This window comes from Neltuma alba, unplaced genomic scaffold, assembly GCF_004799145.2.
Source record: "Neltuma alba isolate B1F8T4 unplaced genomic scaffold, ASM479914v2 tig00012505_pilon, whole genome shotgun sequence".
NCBI classification, from domain to species: Eukaryota; Viridiplantae; Streptophyta; class Magnoliopsida; order Fabales; family Fabaceae; genus Neltuma; species Neltuma alba.
In genome coordinates, this window is record NW_021636973.1 from 922142 (window position 1) to 939088 (window position 16947).

The 16947-nt window shown below is 34.2% G+C and overlaps 2 protein-coding genes across 3 annotated transcripts; one reads left to right on the forward strand and one right to left on the reverse strand.

Moving 5' to 3' along the window:
- The first annotated feature begins 3521 nt into the window (after nt 1-3521).
- On the forward strand, nt 3522-6449 carry LOC114727640 (50S ribosomal protein HLP, mitochondrial). Its single transcript, XM_028914327.1, has 4 exons — nt 3522-3766; nt 4425-4482; nt 5477-5568; nt 5868-6449. The coding sequence occupies exons 2-4, from the start codon at nt 4449-4451 to the stop codon at nt 6249-6251; spliced, it is 510 nt and encodes a 169-aa protein (XP_028770160.1). The 5' UTR covers nt 3522-3766; nt 4425-4448; the 3' UTR covers nt 6252-6449.
- A 2784-nt stretch (nt 6450-9233) lies between these two features.
- On the reverse strand, nt 9234-15821 carry LOC114727720 (uncharacterized). Of its 2 annotated transcripts, none has more exons than XM_028914434.1 (11): nt 15624-15821; nt 14119-14579; nt 13696-13810; nt 13407-13514; nt 13047-13325; nt 12158-12276; nt 11549-12073; nt 11031-11139; nt 10366-10949; nt 9774-9929; nt 9234-9629 (listed from the first exon to the last, which is right to left on the reverse strand). In XM_028914434.1, exons 2-11 carry the CDS (start codon nt 14568-14570, stop codon nt 9431-9433), a joined length of 2646 nt encoding a protein of 881 aa, XP_028770267.1. In that variant the 5' UTR covers nt 14571-14579; nt 15624-15821; the 3' UTR covers nt 9234-9430. The 2 variants fall into 2 exon arrangements, with proteins under 2 accessions (XP_028770267.1, XP_028770268.1); XM_028914435.1 differs by having other exon boundaries at nt 13714-13810; nt 15624-15820.
- Between the last annotated feature and the right edge of the window lie 1126 nt (nt 15822-16947).

Genomic DNA, 16947 nt, shown 5'->3' on the forward strand with positions numbered 1-16947 from the left:
CTCTTTATATTGTAAACCTCAATAATTTCTTCATTTAAAATTCAAATTAAAATTTAAGAACCTTATTCAAAGTCTAAACTCATCTTCTTTCTATATTTACATTGAATTCATACTTTGCATGAAAAGATCAACAATCTCTTTATTTTAATTCAAAATAAAGAGAAAATTCAATGTAGATAATCTAAAATTTTTTAACAATCTTAATCATTTTATCTGCGCATTTATTTTATATTAAAAATTCTAATAAAGAGATCAACATGAGGATGTTGGAATGAAGTTAAAAATATTCTTCATTACTTTAAAGATACTATGGAGGTAATATTATTTTATCTAAAATTATCCAAGACTAATCCTAATGGCTATATAGATAAAGTATTCTTGTTTGATCCTCATGTCAAGAGATCATAGTATGATCCATGTGTGGATAAACCATAAAAGGACTATACGTCTTATGATTTTCAAAAGATCATGAAATTCATATTTGACGTTTTTATCTCATTACAATATTTGGAAAGATTGTTCGTTATATTAGACTTTGCAGGCTCGAAGATGTCAACTGATATTGCCAAAAGGGGGAGTTGATACACGCTGTACTCTTTTTTCCTTATTTATGTTTTTGTCCCACTGAGTTTTCCTAACAAGGTTTTTAATGAGACAGCATTATATAGTGTATCAATAAATGATATACTCTTTTTTTTCGCTAGGTTTTTGTCCCACAGGTTTTTCCTAGTTGAAGTTTTTAACGAGGCATATTCATATATATTGGACATCTAAGGGGGAGTGTTACGGATATAATAATATCTTTGTGGATGTCCATGTATCTCCCATTATCTCCTATATCTCCTATAATCTCTAATATCTCATATTATCTCTGTATCCCACAATTATCTCATATTATTATGTAATCTGTAGATTCTATCAAAGGTGTAAAGCTGTGCCTATAAATAGAGGCCATTTATAATGTATTGAGCACTCTTAAATGGAATGAGAAATACTTTCTCTTGTTGATCCTCTCTTCTTCTATATAATTCTTCTTTATATTTCTTCTTTATTTATAACAAGATCATTAATATATAAATAAAGAGATTATATATAAACCAATTGGAGTTACATCTAAGGGGTATTTGGACAACCCCAAAAGTGTTTTTTAAAATATTTTTTTACAAATTAAGGTAAATTCCTTTATATATTTACTTTGTATACTATAAAAGTACTTTTAAAACTATAATTTTGTTTCTACCTAAACACCCTCCTAATAAAAGAGGCTTAGTCTCCACTATATGGTAAAAATATTTTAATTAGTTAAATTCATATCTATTAAAATGTAATAGCCAACGTTTTTGAAAAAAAATAAAAGACATGATTTTGACCAAAATTAAGAAATTAAATTATGTGAATACATAAAAAAACAAATGTAATAATTCATTAAAAAAAATAAATGCAATAACTAGAGCAAAAATGAATTATTATTTATTAAGTAATTTCTTTCTCCAAAGCATTTTTGTTTTCCTCCAAAACCCTTAACATTTTCCCCACTTATTCCGTTGTTAAACGCCTGAGACTTATCAGGAGAGAAACTTCTTTTGATTTTCCACCATTATCTTTCAATCAGATAAAATCCAGCTTAATGGACACAAAATAATAAATGGATTGAAATAGAACCTTTTTATGATTTTCAAGAAAATGATAACGAAAACAAATAATTGAGTACATAGAAAAATTTTAGTCCAAAAAAGTATAAAGAAGAATTAATAATAAAACCACCAAATTCTTCTCAACAAATAGTACAAAAGATGCAAAAGGATCAAAATAGGAACAAAATGGTAACATAAATATAGCAAACATTAGAATCAAAACTAAAAGGCATCAAAACAAAACAAGAACCTCTCTCATGTCAACCATAAAACTCAAATATTGAAACTCAAAAAAGCCGGGAATGATAAAAGTCTTAAATACCGCCTCATATCCAACAACTCATTTCTGCAAGAGGTTTTATGGATTTAAATTTGGCCAAATCATGGGGCTGAACAACATATTTGAATCCTTTGTGTTTATTTTTTAGTACTTGCACATTATTCATTATTCATTAATTTATCATCTTGGCTTTGCTTCTATAACTTTTGCTTTGTTGAATTGGCCATAGAACTATTCGGAATTCCAATCATCATTAATGTTATGATATGATTTTTCTTTTTTATTCTTCAAAAATAATTTCAGAATCAACACTGAAAAAAATCAAAATAATTACAAATTTATTATGAAAAGAAAAGGTTAAAAAAATTTGAGAAGAAACTCCAACCAAAAGTAAAATACTCAATAATTTGAATTTATAAAATTCATGAATGAGACAATATTGATTACGTATAGAAGCTTCTCAAAGACCAAAAGAGAGAGAGAGAGAGAAGAGCTCTAATGAAAATGCAATTATTACAATTTCATTTTTAGGATGAAAACATGAACTCCAAGAATATTGATGAACAGTGTTGTTCTTCAACCTCTTTAGTCCAGCCATTGAGTTTCATGCCGTTATGTTTTCATGCCCAACAGGACTGTAAACCGCTTTCATGAGTCTTGGCTGCTGGTAAAGGCCTGATAAAGATTATTGGAGATTGAAACAAATCTTTTATAATCCCAAAGAAGACTGAAACAATCAATAAAGAAACACAATTAAAGGTAGTAATCTAAGAACAATCACCTGCACAAAGGATGATATCAAAAGTAGCAAAGACAAATGTTATTCTAAAACACGATTGAAAAGTTGGTCAAGGATGGTGGCACAGAAGAAGAAGGCATGCCAAGTCTTGGATCATAGATATGACGAATACCATGATGGAAGCAAGAGACAAAGAATCAAGCAGAGGAACAAACGAAGAGATGGGCTCAAGGGTTAGGTGGAAACAATGGTAACATTGCACAAATGCCCCATAACAACCCTATATCTATAGGATCACCCAAAAAAGACCCCAATCCCCCAAAATATAGGGAAACGGAAAGACAAATAATAAACAAAGATAAAATTATCAATGTAGATGCATGCACCAAGAATAAAAAAAGAGGCTCACACATCAACACCCAACAACCAACTAGATGCAAAAGAAACTATCACCCAAGACCGCCATGTGAGCCAATCACAAAGTTGCTACAAGGTTTATAGGATATACAGATAAGAGTAAAGAAAAAAAGGGGAGGAAAAATTTTGGCTTTCCTTCCTTCAAAATTTTCAATCAAAAGGAAATATTCATTTTCCTTTCTCTCTCCTTCCTTTCCTTCCAACCAAATAGCTTGAAGGAGTTTATCATTTTACCTTAAAGTTTTTTTTTTTGACAAAATTTTATAAAAAAATGTTGGGCTCACCATGATCCAAAGGTATGGCATGGCAACTAAACTTTATCTTGGAGTTTCTGAATCCTGGGACTTATGTGGGATAAAGTGTCTCTCTTTGGGCATTAATTGTTATTTTCCCTATTTTTTTATTTTATTGTTATCGTTAGGTTTTAGTTGCTCAAGCTTGGCAAGTCGGCATACTTCTCACGCTGCTGGTGCTCCGCTTTCAGTCACTCCGCTGGCCGTCCCACCTCGCCGTTGGTTCGCGTTCAATCTCAGTTACTCCGCCGTTCTCGCAGCCTCATCTGGCGCCGTTGTCACTCACCGTTCTAGCGTTGGCGCTTGAAGACCCTCAGCGTCAGCGTCTCGCCATCGCGTTCGAAGACCACTCACTCACTCTCGTCTCTCTGCGATTTCATTTTTCCCTTTAGCTCCTAATTTGGTTAGATTCATTCTAGTTCCCTCCATTTAAGCGTATACCTTCATTCCATTGGTGTCTTCTTATTTGAACTTAGCCCTTTTCTCTGGATTTTCTTAATTAAGAAATGATAATGAGAGTGAGAGGATGAAATAATGGTGCGTGCTTTATGATATTCCGCTGATTGCGAATCGATTAGCAAATCAAAATATAGCACCGCTGTATTCTTTTCCTATCAGGAAACTTTAGGCATACTTGGTCATTGAATAAGTTATTAGTATCTATGTGTAGGAAAGAATGAGCAGATTTCATGTCATTTGAAATGAAAAAAGGAATTAGACAGCATTGGAGATTGAATAAGAGGCATTAATCAATAATTAAGGTAACGAAAGAACAAATTAATACGCCATGTTAAAGAATATGCTGCGATTGCACAAATGATAGATAATCCACTACAAGTAAAAGCAAAGTGAAGGGACTAAACTGAAGAAATGATGCGGCAGCAAATAAAACTAATTAAGGGTGACCCAAAATAGGAAACGACAGTGTTGCACCTAGAATACAAGTTGTGGGAGCTGAAAGTTTAAGAACACGGCCTAAGGCTATGCTCGAGTAGATCCTTGTTCATTTCTATTCACTTCAATCCGAATTTACTCTTTAATTCAATCAAATATTTTTGTAGGATACAGGGATTTAAACTGCCAAGATGGCTGCAAGTTTTGCATCTAAATGCTCTCGTGGTACGTGGTTTTGTATTTAAATCATTTGTTATGAGGATCTAGCTTTAAATTTACACGTCCTATTGGTTTTCTACATCTGCTCATCAGCCTGGCTTTGTAATAACACGTTCAAACTTTGGTTTTGACTATATTTATCTAGAGTTAAATGCATTGATGCATCATAATCCTTGCTGGACTAGCACGGCACTAAGCTTATTGCTGAGATGTTTACCTCCAACATGGTTCTACAATATACGGTCCTACTTGGGTGCTTAGATTTGGTGTTGGACATGGACATAATCGCTTGTTTGAACAATTGTGTACATGTTTGCTGGAATGTAGAGGACCCCGGGACAAGAGGGAGGTGTTTGGGGAGCGGGGGTTAGTTTTGAAATTCAATTATTGAACTACATAACTAAGATTCTGCTATCTTCGCTCAAGAATGATTAGAAAAATAGCCATGCTAAATATTTTCTGAAAGTGATTCTTTGATTCTTTTCGGGCGCTTTAATTTTTGAACTTCTGGTTAGCTGTAAGGTTAAGCAGATTAGGATGCATTTCAGTTTATCATAGCAAAAACATATCTCTGGATTTAGAAATTTCACCTTGCGTAAGCCAATAGAAAATTTTTGGTGGGGGGGGGGGGAAGCTAGAAAATTCGAAGCAATACTAACCTTGTTTCAAAAGGTTGGCTACTTTTGACTTATGTGGTGATGATGGACAAATGGGTTGCTCAGTAGTCACTACTGAATAGATTATTGGTGATTTTGTCTCCTAATTATGTAGGCCTTCAACTAAACATATCAATATTCTTATTTTGTTAACCTCATTGAGCTCTTTAGCCAATGTTTATTTCATTCCTCACATGCAAACTTGTGTTATATCCTTGAATTCTTGTACTATATCCTTTATTTTCCCCACTAATGCAAACAATGAGTGACTTCAACTTTTGATGGTAAATTTTTAAAGTAGTTAACTTATTGCATTCTGTCTCCTATGTTGAAAATTGAACCAGTGGGACATTCTCTGCTTGGTGGGCTCGGCAATAGTTTATCTGGTTTAGTCACAACATCACAAGAGATCGTAAGCAGCAAATTCTTGTCTCAGGTTGGCGTGTAAGACGTCTACGTTAATTTGAGATGTTAATTTGGGATTGTTCAAACAAGTATAAAAATTTTGGTATCTTTTCCATCCTGATAATAATTATGTTTTTCTTTTCTTCTGCTTGTAAAAATATGGTATAGACAGGTTTTATTTTGACGGCAGTTTGTTCTCATATTGTCATGCCTTGAATGGGAACCAAGGCATGCTTGTTTTAGAGTAGGATCCGTATTATTGTATTACTCAAACATCTTTGCCATCCTCTGTTGTGCTGTCTTTTTAACTAAAATTGTTATGCATTTTAGCAGCAGCAACAGTTGCGCTCTTTCATACAGATGAGGACTGTTCTCAAGGTCGTGGATAATTCTGGGGCTAAGAAGGTTATGTGCATACAACCTCTAAAAGGGAGGAAAGGTGCAAGATTGGGTGACACCATAATTGCATCAGTAAAGGAAGCCCATCCTAATGGAAAAGTTAAGAAAGGAAAAGTTGTGTATGGCGTCGTCGTCCGCGCAGCAATGCAAAGGGGGCGATGTGATGGCAGTGAGGTCAAGTTTGATGATAATGCTGTGGTGCTTGTTGACAAGCAAGGGCAGCCGATTGGGACAAGAGTTTTTGGACCAGTCCCACATGAGCTGAGGATGAAGAAACATGTCAAAATACTCACTTTAGCGGGGCACATTGCTTAAGATATTAAGCATAATGACTCAAGGTGACCAATTTGCTGGTAATTTGTGTGGAGGGTTTATGCTGAGTCCAAGATATGATAGAATAGGCATATGTTTTGGGCTGCACAGTATGTGATCTGTGTTTATGATCCTCAGGGTTTTGAGTGACTTTTAAACTTCTTATTGAGGAATAAAAATAGCAATGGAGATTGGAAAGAGCTCGATACCTTGTCATTTTTTTATGAAGAAATTCCCCTGATGATTCTTCATCATTAGAGATCTTGAGCTTGGATGTTTCGTAAAACAAGCGTCCGCAGAACATATTTAGCTTTAAGATCCTCCCACAGAAATCGACCAGAGGAGTAGCCGGTTGCTAAAATTACAGAAATTTTCGTTTGAAATACTTTCTAAAAGCTCGCATATACAAGCCAATTTCGGATTTTTTTTTGGCCAACAAACAACAGTACAAAAGGTTGAGAAAGAGACAACCAGAAACAAAATCAAGGACAAAACAAACAGTTCGCACAGTAAAACAAAAACATTAACCAACATCAAAATTAAGGAAGAAGTATCTTCATCTAAAAGCTTCCTTAAGCTTGTTCCAAGAGGTGGAGGTTAATGAAAGAGGATAGGAAGTTTAGGCGCTTTGTTTTTGTTGTGTTTTGAAGTTTAGTCACAATTTCTTATTTCAAAAGAAAAAAGCTTCCTCAAGCTTGGTGGAGGTCTTCAAATCCCTTCATCAGGAGATGACCTCTTCAATGAAGCTTTGGCAACCCAGTCGGCAGCCATGTTAGCTTCTCTAGGAGATGATACCTTCAATGAAGCTTTGGCAATCAAGCTAGCTTCTCTTTAGGAGAGCACCAATGGATTTGGGTTGAATAAAGTTCTGCCAATTTCGAATGACATAACTCTATTAATCTTTAATTTTTGTTGTTGTAATTAATCTTTGATTTGTTTAATCAAAAGTAATGACCATTTTCAAAGATCATTCCCATGAATTTAATTTGGGTTGACCCAATTTGACTTTTTTTTTTTGGGCTAAAAGCGTAATCCTGTACTGTTGGACAATCTGCCGAAATTGAGATAGTAGCTGCTTATAAGAATGTTCATCTTCTGAAAATAACAAAATGTCATCTATATAGATAAGAGCATTAGAAGAATGAGCCCAAAGATCCTGATCATAGCCTTTTGAAATAGTGATGGAGCAACCTTAAGCCAAATATTTTGTTTCTGTCTTTATTAGGTATGCAAAAAGCTATTTTGTATCTGTCTTTAGAATGACTACTCAGTTGCCAAAAACCAGCTTTCAAGTCAAACTTAGAGAATATTTTGACAAAGTAAAGAGACATGACTTAAAACTAAAGTAGAACAATCATAACACTTTACTTTTACAGAAGTTAAAGAAATACTTAAAATAAAAGACACACACAGAGCAAACAACTTTGCTTTTTGTACACATATCTAGGTGGTATCCAAAGTGTCAGTAGTTTAGAGTGTCGATAGCCGAATGTTACCAGTCTAATTCGCAAATGAGCTCCTAATCATGAGATATGTTAGAGTACCTCTTTTCTTGTTATAAAAAAAGTTATTGAAAAGTTCAATTTTTATCTAAGTCTTACCACTTTATAGTGGAAATGGACAACACATCTTTTTCTAAAGATATTAGATCACAAGAAGAAAATTCTTCATCGCAATCAATTGCTTCAATGAAAAGATTGGTTCTTGAAGTAAAAATTCACAGTAAAAAGATTGGTTCATCCTCGCAATCACCACAACACACTAGCAGACTTTCTCTCCAGACCTCACAAAGATCCACCTTCTCAGGCCCAAATGTCATCCAAACCATCTGCTTTCATCTTCAATATAAGACCTAATTAACTAATTTGAGTAGATTAAGGGTATTAGTTAAATTAGCTAATATGATATGCTTTTTCTAAAGTATCCTAAGTATCTTAATCAATTCTTTCTATCCCTCTCCTACTTAATTATTGTTAGGAAAATATCAATATGGTTAACTTGGAAAAAAATTATAAACATGTGAAATAGATCTTATATATAAGATCAATATCTACTTTCCAATAAGGTCCTATATTAAGGACCGGAGGAGTATATGATTTAGATTAATTAATATGTGATTTAATTATTTATACAAATAAAAATAACCTGATTGTAAGTTGGTCGCTACTGTGGCAAAGAAAATCATAAAACAAATAGAAAACTTAAAAAATACGAGAAAAATAATTAAGAGATTACAATCACAGAAAAATATTTGACAGGGTTTAACAAAAGAAATGAATAAAAAGCATATACAGATACCTATATTTTTAATAGAAAAGTATATACAGATACCTATATATGCAACATTAACATCCTTAGGTGTATAAAAAAATCGCTAATATTCTTAAAATCAATGTACAATTTTTTTCTTGAATAAAAAGAAATTGGAAAGGAAGACGGTTTTTTTCCCTTGAGCTAGACAATTTAACACCTCTCCCTTCACAGGAAGGATAGGTCAATGTCTGTTACTTTTTATAACGAGGCCCACGCTATTTTGATGAAGTAACAAAATATTCGTGACTAAAAAATGAACCAAAACCGACACTTTAAAAAATACGTGAATCCATTAACCTGGGTTAGGTCCAAAAGTACCCAAAAAGAGCGTATGAGTGGGTACTTTGGTACTTAAAAATAGCACATGCCCCACCATAATTTTAACGGACATATCGCTTTTGCTTTGAATGTTTACGAGTACTTGTACGTCAAAAAAAAAAATTATAAGTATTTTTGTACATTTGATACAAGTTAATAGGTATTTTTACAATTTAACCCAAATTTTATCATAGGCTTTTACTTTTTTAATTGTTTTGTGAGAAGGATAGGGAATCCTTCCCAGAAGGTGGGCTTTATTTATCCTTCTCTTTTTTTTTTTGCCTAAAATTCTGTTTGCTGTTTATTTGTACAGTGCAAAAATGTATTAAACCTTAGCCTTGGATCAGCGTCCAATGGAAGCATGGAGATCATAATTCTATTGTATTAATGAAAAGGATACAAAACAAAATTATGAAGTTACTTTCTCTCAAGTTGCTCCCCTATGTAATTTATCATAAGCAAAAGAAAAAGATAACAATGGTAATAACAAACAAATAAATAAACAATTAACCCTATGTCGGGCGTTGCATTCATCAACCAAACAAATAATCCTACAAAAAGTCAACGTCATTTTCTTGACGCTCTAGGACTATGGAGGCAAGGGCAAGTCGATATACCGAAGATCTTGGATTCCTCACAAGTACGTATATCTCCATCTTCCTTCGCTTGGGAGGTTTCTCCTTCCACTGCTCCTCTCTTAAACGAGCTAGTAAGATAGCTTCACAAAGACCCTCTGCAACTAGCTTCTTGCTGCAAAGAGATTGCACCTAGTGAGATCCGATTAACAACAAATATGTGTACTCGTTGTACACATAATACGCTCCAAAGGAAAAGAAATAAGGATCCAAAAATAACAGATGACCAAGAAAACGAAGAATTTAAGATTGTCCAGACCTTCCTTGAACACTTGGAGTTGTGACAAAGCCAATAGGCCACCGATGAGATTCTTTGGCTATTGACTCGTCTGGAATATGCAATCCACAATTACCAGAAGATGGATGTTGGGAGTACAATCCCCTATCACCCTCAAACATCTCACTTTTCTCAGAACTGCGAAGACATACATGAAATGATTTAATTTTTCTTTTCCCAACCATCAGACAAATGAAATAAGTGACATTTTCGATGAAAATGGTTCCTTGTTTTATTAAAAAATTTAAGCATATATCCTGCGGCCTTTGAACTTGATAACTATCTGGTTCCAATAGGGGTGGCGATCCATATATAAAAGATTCCTCAAGATTGCCTGAACTTAACTATTCTGCCAGATTCATGACCAAAAGAAATTTGACCCATAAAATGAAATTCACAAAGTAGACAGAATCTAGATGTGTCATATAACTCAAAAATAACATAGCTATTTGCCAGATTGCCTCGTAATGAGATGATAATTTTAGCAATCACAGATGCATTTATTATTCCAATAAAGGCAGAAGAAATAACAATGAAAGAGTATAGTAGGAATTTACATTTAAAAGTTAATTACCTTGAAATCCTCAAAGATATATCGGAAGGGAAAGGTGCACAAACAACGGCTCCCTCTTCAAAAATGCCTTCCTTATATGGGCAGAGATAAACTCTAACAAAGCCCAGCTTACGGTCATGACTACCAAAGTTTCTGGTGCTTAAATCAAGCTTTGCCTCACCTTTGACAAACTTATAGACTCGAGACTTTTCGTGTGCAGCATGGGGAAACAAAAGCAATTGACCAGCCTTGATTTCATCAAGGAATCTAATCAGCATAGAACCTGTCCTTGCTACAATTCCATCAAACAGATTACCATCACACTCAGATGACGAAATTTTAAAGCTTTCATGGCAGGAGTTTGGAGATGAATTGGCATTAGGCGCATTTTCCCCAGTTGAAACTCTAGGAAATTCCACATTACCAGTCTCTTTGTTAATACTGATGCGAACAATAGCCCATCTAGGAGGCATGGGAACTCTCAAAGGCCTTATGGATAGGGGGCAAATTTCTGCTTTATGGTCAAGCGAAGCGGCTTTAGCTTTCATAAAGCAACAATATGCCTTACAATCTGGGAAATCTGAAGGAAAAAATGGTAGCCCCATCTGAATTTTAAAAAAAAAAAAAATCAATAAATAATGCGGACGGCCAAAAGATTTTGATTATTTTGGGGCACAAAGACTTACTTCACATGCAATCCAGTGCTTCTCTCTCAAACCTATTGCATGTGCCCCATTAGAGATGAGAGGAATCCAGAAGGCTTTGACCCAACTCAAAGGTAGTATTATAGACCATCTTGACAAAAATGGGAAGAAAAAAAAAAACAATTATTGCAAGGTAAGTAACAGTAATAGGACGGAATCTACAGCAACAAGAATTCATACATGTCCAGGGAACATTGTAATATTATTATGGCATTAAGATATAGATTATTGTAACACTTTTATCTTACTATTTCCTTAAACATCCCAAGCAGGCAATCATATACACCAACTTCTTTGATTTTAAAGAATACAGATATCTGTTGTTTAAGGGATTTTACTTAAAAAATAAATAAATTACCTCTTATCTTTTTAGTAAACAGTGAACATTAACTATTAAGTAATCTTGCACACAATATTCATGAAGTGCACCTGAAATTGCACTGAATGAAAAAGTTGCAGCATTTAGAAAGATATAGGGAACAAAAATAAGAGGAAGTTACCCTATAACCAATTCCTTCTTGTCATTTTTCAAAAGCAGAATAGGACAAGATGTTGAGCACTGCTCCTTGGATAAGAAGTTCGCCTCACTGAAATTTTCATCATCAAGGCAGAAATTGATAATGCGTTTGCGATGTTTCTCCTTAGAAATGACACTCTCTTCAAATGGAGGCCTTAGTACTCTAGTGGTAGCACCCCACAGATCACTATTGCCGTACTGGTTGTCTTCAAGTTTCGTTGATGAAAATGAGGGTACGTCTTCGTTATTCACCAATGTCCCTCCCAAGTCAGGAAGCTCCTCACATTTACCTTGTGGCTTATCACACAATGCCTCAATCAAAGTTGGCTCCAGTGGGACTGTGGTACTTTTCTTGGGCAATAATCGAGGATCCTTAACATTAAGAGATAACATTGCATGATAAGAAAAATTATCCTCACTTTCAAATATAGGTGATTTGTTATTCTGAGAAATAGAACCCTCCTCTGTAGCCAAATGTTTTTTCAACTGCCAATGTTTCTCTGAAATTCTGTAAAGCCATCAAATATAATAAGCCTGATTGAAGATCACAAGTGAAATAAAATGAGCAGTTTTTCTAAAATAAACAACTAACCCTGTAACAGGATGCAATATCTTTTGAAGAAGTTGAAATGACTTTGATCCCATTAATTCTAATTTGGCAAGTTGGCCATCAAGAGAAACATACTTGATCACAATGCCATCTTTTTCCATCTGAAAACAATAAACATAGTATACATAGATGAGAAGGGGGGGAGAGAGTGTCTTTTAGGAGAATATTCATCATATAATGTGGTTTCAATTTGTGTGCAATGCCATGAGGAAAATTCTAAATATCATCCGAATAACAATCATTTTAGCATTCAAATCATGTCCCCAAGAATTCTCTATTGACAATGCAGTGATACCCTCTCAAACCTATTTAATTTGTCTTAGAAAAAGAAAAAAGGTTAATACAAATTTTGGTCCTTCAAGTTTACCCTCATTTTGGTTTTGGTCTCTTAAGTTTATTTTCATTTAAAACATTGGTCCCTATAATCCAATAAATACTTGGACCATTTTGCCCCTTGAGGCACCAAAACCTATAGTTTGAAACTTGAGAAACTAAAACCAAAATGAGGGCAAACTTGAGGGATCAAAGATTATATTAACCCAAAAAAAAAAATCTCTAAATGAAGTCCATTGAATGGTGAGCTGCATACTAGTTCAACTAACTGCAGATAGAGGTGCATTTTCTCCAATAGTGAGACAAGAGGATCTACATACTCAAATCACATCCTAAATGCTTTCAGTGTCAAAAATGAAATTTCAGCACTGCTAAAAGAATTTGAGCATGTCAACATAAAAGAAAATGTTACATCAACAAATTAAATTTAACCAACCCTTCCCTATCTTCTTTATCAAGTGAAATATATACTGTGATAAAACAAATAAAACAAGATAGGGCGGGGATGTCCATAAAGGAGCTAAGGAAGAAAGCGAACCTCTTTATGGCATGCCAGCTTTAGCATATCATATCCTTCTTCAAAGGCAGAAGCATGTATCCACACCCAAAGCTGTCTAAAGGAAGCACTAGGTCTCATACTGTCAGACTTTTCACATTCATCAATCTCACGTTTACTTGTTTGATCACTCATATCATGCTGTCTAAAGGAAGTCCTATGCTCTACATCAAGCTCTAAACTCACATCTTGATTGGAAACTGGTCGCCACATATAAGTCACAGGAGCTATCACATGAGAAGGTTCTCCCACTCCACAGAGCTGTCAATGAATAAAATTATTCTTTGTTTTAATACTCTGATAACGACAGTTCACACTAGAATCTACAATAGGGTGACCTACCATAGCAGTCCCATAGGAGAGACCAGAAAGAACAGAATCATCATTATTTCCATCATCGGTATCTGGGGAAGGCACTAGTACCATTCTTAATACTGAAATCAAGGAATCCTAAACACAAGATGCAAACTAAAATAATCAATAAAAAAATTCTAAAAATGAGATGCAATTAATGTTGCACCAATGCACTTGGTGCAAGGGTTTATGTGCTAGCAAAAAGAAAAATCTATTCTTACATAGAGAATTGTGGAAAGAAGATAGTTCCTAAAAAAGCAAAAAAAGCAATAATTACAGTGGAAAGAATACAAACCTCTGGACCCTCCAGCTGGAGGGCAGTACAATAGCTTGCATCATGTACAAGCACCCCTTGTTTAAGCCTTTTCAAAAGTGCCCTTGAACCCCTTCCCCTGCCTAAATTCACACATAATCCATGTTAGTCTTGCTTCCAAAATAATCTCAGTAATACTGCTTCATGCATTTGAAAAGATTAAAAGAAAAAAAAACTGAGGTATTGAACAGCCACATTTTTGTAGCATCAGATTTCCATGATCCAGTAACCTAAAAATGAAACATGAATACTACTCTTTATCTGTAAATTAAATTTAAGTCCCCATGTTGCCCACTTCAGTTTCTTTGTGTATAGGATAAGGTATCTTTCTCAGTAGTTACTGATTAAGATCAAAGTCCCCAGCTCCTAATCCAAGGATAATAATACCTGCCTTGCAGACCTAGAGGAAGGTGGTAGCCCCAAAGCCTGGTCATGGTGAACCGCTTAGCATGCCAAACATGAGTTCTCAGCCTCCTAGTTCCGTCACCTGAACTGCAAAAGCCATTCTCTGGGTTCATTTTAAGTTCCAGTCTCCGTCGAACACGCCTTGGAAGCTTATTTATCTGGTCCTTCTCCAAAACAGAAGAATTGCTTTCATCAAATATTCCCCGCTTTCTTCTTTTCCTTCTACACCGTTCTCTGGCATTTTGGTTATCATATGCAGTTGTTCTTCTTCTCTTGTTTCTTTGGGACCTAAAATCACTATTTACTCGATTGGCTATAATGGAGTTAAGACTTTTAAGCTCAAGAGCTCGGGATTCTGCATATTTCTGCACATTGATTTTGCGAGGGGCTATCGCTGCTGAAACTCGAGTGCGGTTGCTTCCTTCAGCAAGCATCTTACATAACTAAAAAGAAACAGATAAAGTTAACGTTTTTTCAATGAGCAGATAAAGTTAAGTAATCATGCAGGAATATGATCATCAAGACAATGAAAAACGGGTTATTCAAAAGACCTGCACATCATAAAGTCACAACAATCAGTGAGAAACATGAATGGAAAAGACGGTAGATGATCAGGCCTCACAAGATGATGGCTTAGATGGCAGTATGAGACGAAAAGTTCAGACAGTTAAATATTTGATTAAACAGGCAAAGAAACATAACTTGCTCACGGGTTGTAAAAAAACTGGTTTAAATTGAAGGAAGAAGGAACTAGATTTTAGGCTCTCTTTGATTCAACAAAGCGGAGGGAGGGGAGGGGAGGGAAGCTAATAATAATTTGACCGTCATACCCCATCTAAGATAATTTCCTTTTTCTTTGTTCTTTTTATAAAGAAGAAAGTAGATATATTACATCAATTTTCCCATCTAAGTACGGTAATATATTGTGGACCGGAGGAGTATGCTGAAAGCAATCATTGATATCAGAATAACAGACTACGTATTCTTCTTACCCAAAAAATGTTCTGAAAATTTGATGTGCCAAGAGAAAATTACAGCTCAATGTCAGATACATTCACAAGATGATATACTGACACTAATTAATTAACACTGCTTACTACTTATTAATCATCCAAAGAATCTAGAAAATAAGCATGCCATAAGATCATCCGAATTAGTTTCAGCATCAATATAACTTTTTTTAAACACTAAGCAGGGCAAATACGCCATCATACCAGGAAAATTGACACAACACCAATAAAGGAGTTTAGTTTACTTGAAATTCCTTACGGAAAGAACACTTTCTTCTCTAACTTCACCATAGACTATAAGAACACTAGACATCTATCATAAGTGGCAACGGGGGAAAAAACATAAGAGTGGGGGAAAAAATGATTAAAGTAAGAGACTGCCCAACAGAGAATGGAACGTGGTGATTCAAAACATTCAGCAAGACCAGCATTTGCATGCTGATGTCCTTGCAAAAAGCGCACTTAAACGGAACTTACAGCTTTTGAGCCCCGAATCGTCGTCGGCGGTGCTGCGCGCTAGGATGAGGACGTAGTCCCGTTTTAATTTTTTTTCTCTCCTATGTTCCGATGTACCAAAAAACACAGAGAGAGCACGAGCGTGAGCTCCGTGACAAAGAGCCCGACGAACGCAGGTGAGTACAGGACTCCTTGGAAGGCGGGAGAGACGATGATGATGTTAGAATTGGCAGCAGACAAGAAGCGACGGGAGGAGGAGGGTTTTCAAAGCTTTTATAATATGCTTTTTAAAATCTTTCACCTCTCTGATATATTGCTTCCTCCTTCCTCCTGTTCAAAATATAAAATAAAATTTATATTTATCAAAAAAATCAATTAAAATCAGTTAAAAACGAAAAATATAGTTTTTTAAATATACTCTTATTAATGAGAGAATATGTAAGAAAAAACAATAAATGAAAAAAAAGAGAGTAAATATTAGGGGTAAAATTAAAAAAATCATTAAATATTTAGACAAAACTAAAATATTATCTTATAAAACTTGTATTTTAAACAGGAAGGAGTATGAAAAAAACAAGAAAATTGATTGGAGAAAAAGAAACAGAATACCAACCATATAACAACCATAACCTCTATATATATTTAGGACATAAAAAAATTTTAAAAAATAACTGTTGAATTTTGATTAAAAAAATGATTGTTGAATTTTAAAATTTTAAATCAGCTACTACATTTTGTAAAGAAAATGATTACACTCAAAAAGCAAATAATAACATATTTTTATAGTAATTTTTAATTTGAAATTTTAAAATTTAATAGTCACTTTTTTTAGATTTTCCCCAAAAAAATACCTAACAATATCATTTTTGCTGGCAAAAAATATATATGATATAAATCTAGATATAATGTTCTAGAATAAATTAAACAAAATTATCCACCGCGTTATATCATTCCAATAAGAAAAAAAAGCAAAAAGAAGAGCTTCTATGTTTTATGAGGCCAAGATTTTTTTAATAGGGTTAAAATAACTACTAACTACATAAAAAACATCGTACCAAAAAAAATATGACTATGTAAAAATGAATTTTGCCCCTTGAGGTGTAAATATTAAAAAAAAATTACCCTGAAATATTTTTAAGTGCATCCAGTATTTTAAATTATTTTTTTCAATGAGCCTAGCACTAAAAATATTTTTTGGTGTATCTAGTATCAAGACAAAAAAATATATTTTAGAGTGTTAAATGCACCTAAAAAATACTATATCATGCTGGATGCATCACAACATATTTTAAGATGCTAGATGCACCTGAAAAAATATCTCAGGATACCAAATGCATTTCAACTT

Coding starts and splice junctions, on each gene's coding strand:
- LOC114727640 (XM_028914327.1), top strand. CDS start 4,449: ATGGCTGCAAGTTTTGCATCTAAATGCTCTCGTG. Junction 4,483..5,476: donor TGCATCTAAATGCTCTCGTG/GTACGTGGTTTT, acceptor AAATTGAACCAG/TGGGACATTCTCTGCTTGGT. Junction 5,569..5,867: donor GCAGCAAATTCTTGTCTCAG/GTTGGCGTGTAA, acceptor TATGCATTTTAG/CAGCAGCAACAGTTGCGCTC.
- LOC114727720 (XM_028914434.1), bottom strand. CDS start 14,570: ATGCTTGCTGAAGGAAGCAACCGCACTCGAGTTTCAGCAGCGATAGCC. Junction 13,811..14,118: donor CCTCTAGGTCTGCAAGGCAG/GTATTATTATCC, acceptor GAATTTAGGCAG/GGGAAGGGGTTCAAGGGCAC. Junction 12,074..12,157: donor ATATTGCATCCTGTTACAGG/GTTAGTTGTTTA, acceptor ATGGCTTTACAG/AATTTCAGAGAAACATTGGC.